Raw genomic sequence first — 6,812 nt, 5'->3', positions numbered from 1 at the left:
TTATCTCAAGCTCACCAGGATATATCGAATCGACGTAGGAATGGAAATTACCATTATTAATTGACAATACGTCGTCGATGTATCTAAATGTTGAGTTGAAGGCCACAGCAAGTGTTTTCCTCTTTTCACGCATAGGATTTTGCATTAATTCTGCTTCATATGAATATAAAAATAAGTCCGCTAATAACGGAGCGCAATTTGTACCCATGGGTATTCCAATAGATTGTTGGAATACCTGGTCTCCAAAAACCACATAGATATTGTCAATCAGAAACTCAAGCATCTTCTTGATGTCAACTTCAGAGTACTTATGTGTGCAATCAGAATCTGTTTTAACAAAATAATTTTGCAAATGACCAATGAGAGGTAAGTAAATTCACAAGTTCCATTTTTATTGAAGAAGCAGCTGTCAATGTAGCTGCAGCTCTCCGAAAAAATATATATTGATAGACCGGAGAGCTACAGTGCCACCAATTGAAAAAACTATTTATTGCGCACTAAAAAGTGCGCTCGGTTCTCGATTTATTTCTCCATGTTTTTAAAACTGTCATCTCAAAATATTACTAACCGTGTGTTCCTAACATAATCTTTCACTGTTTCTACAACAAAACATTCCTTATAATTGTTTTTAGAACCTAACCCGCTTTTTCCTCCAATCAGCAGCTGCTAAATTGTCGATTAAGTTAATCACTTAATTGTTAAGATTTTATGTCTATGCAGTAACTCCGCGGGCTGACTTATTAGCCAATGAAAAAGCGCGATAGGTTCTAAGTAAGTTAGATTATATTAAGTAAAATTTTAGTGATTAAGAAGAGTGCTCGGTCGCTTCGCTCCCTCCGCCCCTTCTTAATCACTAAAATTTTACTTAATATGATCTAACTATTACTTAATAGCCCTCCTGGCCCTGAAATTGAGATCATCGAAAATTTGCCTACTTATACCGCCATTTCGGTTTGCAAGATAATTCGGTCCAAAGTGCTTCTTACAGATGTAAACAACAAATGTGATTGATAGAGGAGTAAGGACTTTATAAAAATCTAGATTTTTTGCAATTGAGGTAAGAATTTGGAGAAATTAATCCAGAACCAAACGCATTTTTTTGTGCGCAATAAATATACAGTTTTTTCAATGGGTGGCACTGTAGCTCTCCGGTCTATCAATATATATATATATATATATATATATATATATATATATATATATATATATATATATATATATATATATATATATATATTTTCGGAGAGCTACTGTTCTGCAGCTACTGTCAATGATATCAAAAAGCCTGCATGGATTTTAATTTGTGGCTTTAGTCAGACTGTTTTATTGATATAGACTTATATGTTATGAAAAAGACACCGGACTAGAAAAAATTAACATTTACTGACAAGGGACGTTTTCCTTATAAACTGCGATTTCTTAAAGCCTGCTATCAAGAATAGGCTGTCAGTTGCCTAACACATGTAAATTTAAGTTTTTCTTCATGTTTTAAAATAAAAGGACCAATTTAATAATTTTTACATAAGAAATATTTGATTTTAAAGCTGACGATCATGAATTCACGCATGGGCATGTGATTGCCAACCAAAACTTCTCAAGATGTAATGTGGATATCAATTTTATTACTCTTTGTATGGAATACTGAATGTTTTATCTGTTCCCCAAAATTTAAATTTAATCTCGAAATTGGTCCAAAACGTCACATTTTATGCATTATGTATAAATTTTTGCATGTTTTGAATGACAACGGACGGATATTTTCAAAACATTTTCTGTATTTTCATGACGAGCCATTTTCAGTGCTTAACTTTACAGGTTTCTGTCTTGGAACTTAACGTGTTCCTGGCCGTGATGATGCATTAATTGACTTTTGATGACTTTAAGCCAAATAGTACATTATTTAAGTGTTCTAATAGTATGTTATAATGACTAGAGTCGATACACTCCGAGTACTCAAGGTGCATCAACTCAGTATGCTAACAATTCTTAGCCTATTAAAATCTAACATGTAAGATGTTTTTAATTGATTGATTGTATGTTGTTTTTACGTCCCTCTCGAGAATTTTTCACTCATATGGAGACGCCACCATTTGCCGGTGGAGAGCTGCAAATTTTGTCCTTTACTCGGCACTTAGGGCCATTGAGCAGGGAGGGATCTTTTTCGTGCCAGCACCTACTGCGACACAGGACCTCTGTTTATACGGTCTCATCCGAAGGACCGGTCTCCACGTCCCGCAATGGATTCGAACCCGCGACGCAAGGATTGACTCCTTACTTCGCGACTCTAGAGCACACGTGCGCTCTCATCACTGCGCCACGCTGGCGACAGATGTTTTTGAAGTTACACACACACACACACACATCCAAACATACACGCAAGATGATGAATGGAAATAGCAAAGATTTGGAATTTTCCAAAGGGTATAAATGTCAAAATTTGTTTTATTATACCCAAAACAGATCTCGGACCTTGATATTTTTTGGATAATCTGACGGTTTATAAAAAATTTTATTTTAGTATGTGAAACCTCGTAAAGAAAATGAACATAAACTGAGGATGGACAGACAAACAGAACGACCAACAGAAAGCAGCAAAGCAGTATGCCTTCCCATCATCGAATTGGGACATGCATAGTTATAATCTTAAAATAAGAAAACATGTTAATAACTATATATTTCCTTTATTTTAAAATTTATAAAAAATTAAAAAGGTAATACAAAGAGGCCAATGGGCTATATAACTCACCTGAGTACTGGGGCTATGAGAAAAAAGAGATCAGTTTATTACTGAAAACTTTAAAACCATAAGTGGTCCCAACCTACCCTTGAAGCGGAGGGAGGTATGATTTGAACAATATGCACTACCTCTCAGGATGCTTCCATATAAATAAGACCAATCATAGCTATGCTTTGTTTGTGAATATTTTCTTATACTGTGTCAGGGGGAGCTTTGACCAAATTCCTATTGTATGTAAAACTTTGAGTGTCCTTTGTGGCCCTGTCATGATTTGATCAAAATTAAATTTGCACTACCTAAATATGTCTCCCTATAAGTTTCATCTTTACTGGCACATACAGTAGATCTGGAGAAGAAATTTTCTTTGGAAATTTTTACAAGATTGCCACAAAATTTTCATGAATTCTTAATTATATCCCCATTTAAGAGGTTAATTGTGGCACTTCCTGTGAACAAACTTGACCTCCCTTTGCTCAAAGATGCTTTGTAGCAAGTTTGGTTGAAATTGGCTCAGTGGTTCAACAGAAGATGCTTGACTGATTGATTGTATATTGTTTAATGTCCCTCTCAAGAATTTTTCACGCAAATGGAGACGCGACCACTGGAGTACTGGAATTTTTGTCCTATGCATGACTCAAGACCATACAACAGCGAGAGACCTTTTTCATGGCAGCTCCTACTGCGACACAGGACCTCGGTTTACACGGTCACATCCGAAGGACTGGTCTCCATGTCTCACGGTGCGATTCGAACCTGCAGCGTAAGCATCAACTCCTCCTTACTTAGCGACTCTAGAGCAGAGGCTCTAACCACTGCGCCACATGAGCGACTTCTAGAGAAGAGGTTGAAGATGCTAAAAGTTTACAGACAGATGGATGAGAACCGGACAAATTGTGATCAGAACAGCTTAAGGATGACGTTTACTCAGGTTTCAGAAAACAGAGACGAAATTTTATAAAGTTTTTCTTAAATCAAAAATTGCTCTAAATGGATGAAATAACAAAGTCTAAACTCAATATCAACTCAAAATAATAATATTTTATTATTTGAAGAAAATATACGAGAACAAATGTCAATGTACGGTAATGCAGAGGAAACTCGGATTAAAATTTTAATATTTATTTTTTGTCAAAATATTTTATTTCTTGCAATATTAATCACAATGTAAAGGTTACATGTATTTTTAAACATAATTTTGCAAATATTACCTGTGATTAAGCTCATAAATTAATTCAAATATTTAAATGCTATGATATAAAGAAATTCAAAAATATGAACAAAATCCAATCTAGACAACATATCTAATTAATTTGATCATTGACCCCATTCAATGTTAATACCATGAAAATTTGGGCAACAAAAGTAACCTGAGGGTATTAATAAATTAGAGTTCTTATCGGTTAGATTTTTGTTATATTCGATTAAAAATGGGGGAAAAAATATAAATATGACAGAGGAAATTCGGACTGTAATAATTATTAAGTCTATGGCCAATACTCTAATCCTTTCTTGATATGAAGCAATGCTATTCCATTGATATAATATTTCATTATTTAAAGAGTTTTGTTCTTGTAGTATTTTTTGAGCGAAGAAAAAATTGGTCTTGTGTGAAAAATTGAGGTATTTCCAGCAAAATACTCAGGGGCCACTACCATGAAAAGTAGGTCATGACTTAGTAATTTGAAATTGAAATTTAACAAAAGAATTATAGGTGTACAATGTGCAATAGGTGGTTTTTCGTTCTTATCAGTGGAATTTTTAGTCATCTGGGTAAGGGTATACATTAAATGAGCTAAAACCAGATATGTCTTTATTAATAATACATGTAATGGTACGTTGGTTTATGGGAAAAAATGAAAGGAGAATAACAACTACATAATCAACTAGATAACTGACCAGTCAGCAAGGGCCCCGCCATGGGGTAGAATTAAAAGGGTGCAGCTTACGGAATGATTAAAAAATGTACGAAGAATAAGCAACAGCAACTGTATTCTTAAAATTTCAAGATAATTGATCCTGAATATTCAAAAACCTGAAAATAATATCCTTGTATTTACATTAGGCAGTAAAGAACAACTTAACATTGAATGTATATTTAAACAATTATGAAGCTTGTGTTACATAGAATGCCAGCCTTCAATGAATGCAAATATCATGAAGGCTTGACCTTAACTTCAAACAAACAGCAGTTGCAGACAAAGGTTTTCATTAATCTTAAAGATAAAGAAAAGCCTACTTAAATTTTCTGCAGCAGGCTAGATAATTAATCCCAAAGGATTAATTGTACCTCTCTCATCATTTTGTTCTAAAGTTACAATAAGAACTTTTTCAGTATTAATGATAGAATGGGGTTTTTATACAACTACCTTAAAAATTAATTAACATAAAGTGAAAAAAAGTAAATCAAAAAATCTTCTTTAATCTATTTCTTGTTTTTAGAATTCAATGAAATCATAACTATTAAACAAAAATAAATTATAAAAGTTTATATTTAAATCCACATTTCAGAGTGTTCATAGCATTCCAAATTGACTTAACTTCAAAACAAACTTCATTTGCAGACGAGGTGGTAATTCATCTCAATGTGACAGATAAAGATAATGCTCTGGACTTTCTTCAGGAGGAAAGCTAATTAATCCCAAGGGACTCATAGCCAGCATTCAGTTTACAATGGGAACATCTTCAGCAGTTATCTCTCTTTGCCAATGCATTCTTATTTAAAGTTAAGGAATCTACCCCACCACCCCAGCTCCAAACCAGGGGACATAGAGAACCAAACTTAGCATCAAAATATGCAATTCTGCCTACTGAACTACCATACCAAATTTGTACTTGATTGGGCAACCATGAAAAAGTTGCCCATTCATTCTTATGCATAGTTAAGGAATCTACCCCACCACCCCAGCTCCAAACCAGAAGACACAGAGAACCAAACTTAGCATCAAAATATGTATTTCTGCCTACTGAACTACCATACCAAATTTGAAAAAAAGTTATTAGAAAAAAACAGAAATTTGTGGACGGAAGAATGACAGACAGACGGAGAGACAGAGTGATTACTATAGGGCACCCGCAAATCCTTGCGGGGCCCTAACAAGTAACATGTCAGAAATATAAAGAGAAAATTAAATTATACTGAATATTATGATTTCATGTTCCAAATAAAATTGTTTTACTTTATAATAATCACGAGAATTATGTACACAGATTTGATCAAATTTCGGAATACAGAATTCAAAATTCAGTTTCCATTAGTCTCTTCTGGGGTCTTGGAACATCAACCAGATCTACCCTCAGCCTCTGCTTAGAATCGTTTTCCAGTGCATCATAAAATGCAAGATTCATGAATGAAATATTGTATTGATTTTCATCAACAATAGATATCATTCTAATAGTCTTGTCTTGGTTTTCATAACTATATTTTACAATGATTCTTGCTGTTTCTCGAAACACCCTCTTCTTAAGTGTGTCATCATGTACGCCTTTAAAATAATAAAATATGGTAAATCAAACAAACCCCAAAACAAGAAGAACATAATTTTTATGCAACAACGCTTACCTGAGTCACTTTGACCCTGTTGTTCTTCCTCAGAGAAAATGTATATTTTTTTCTTTTTCCAAAGTACATATTTTTATCAAAAACTTACTTAAATGTGCATACAATAAAGACCTGTAAAACACCCGTTATCGACTAGGGCAGTGTATTTACAGTAGATAGTGACCAATCACCTGGAACACAGCTGTTCTCACCTATTGTGGTCCTTAATCTTTGGATGGCTTCATTTGATTTCACTGACCATCGTTTAAGTATGTTCTGTTATCTTTAAATTATTCTAGAATTATTTAGTAAACATTATCAGAATTATGGGCCTACCAATCTACAAAATTGTCACGCCATGCAAAGTCCACCTCGTTTCCTATGACATGATAAAGTGCACGCCAAGATCTGATGGTGCGGAGAAACAATTAACGCTCATGACGCCATAATATCAGACGTCAATCTTTGACGCTGCTGTCCTGCATTCACACCGTGCCTAACCCCACATATGGGGGCGCGGAATGGTGCCACCCGGGG

The 6,812-nt window shown here is 34.5% G+C and overlaps 1 protein-coding gene across 2 annotated transcripts in view; it reads right to left on the bottom strand.

The window, feature by feature from the left end:
* Positions 1-5,847: 5,847 nt before the first annotated feature.
* The window catches only part of LOC134264599 (uncharacterized), an 89,799-nt gene continuing 88,834 nt past the window's right edge, over positions 5,848-6,812 (bottom strand). For both annotated transcript variants that reach the window (XM_062746882.1, XM_062746883.1), the window contains one exon: positions 5,848-6,219. In XM_062746882.1, coding sequence (XP_062602866.1) covers positions 5,972-6,219 — 248 coding nt within the window. In that variant the 3' untranslated portion in view covers positions 5,848-5,971. The remainder of the gene's footprint in view (positions 6,220-6,812) is intronic.

The sequence above is a fragment of the Saccostrea cucullata genome, unplaced genomic scaffold (genome assembly GCF_032062105.1).
Source record: "Saccostrea cucullata isolate Sc308-1 unplaced genomic scaffold, CSIRO_AGI_Scuc_v1 ctg629, whole genome shotgun sequence".
NCBI lineage: Eukaryota > Metazoa > Mollusca > Bivalvia > Ostreida > Ostreidae > Saccostrea > Saccostrea cuccullata.
Note: the sequence above shows the minus strand (reverse complement) of the source record. Positions and strands in the feature narration are given on the sequence as shown.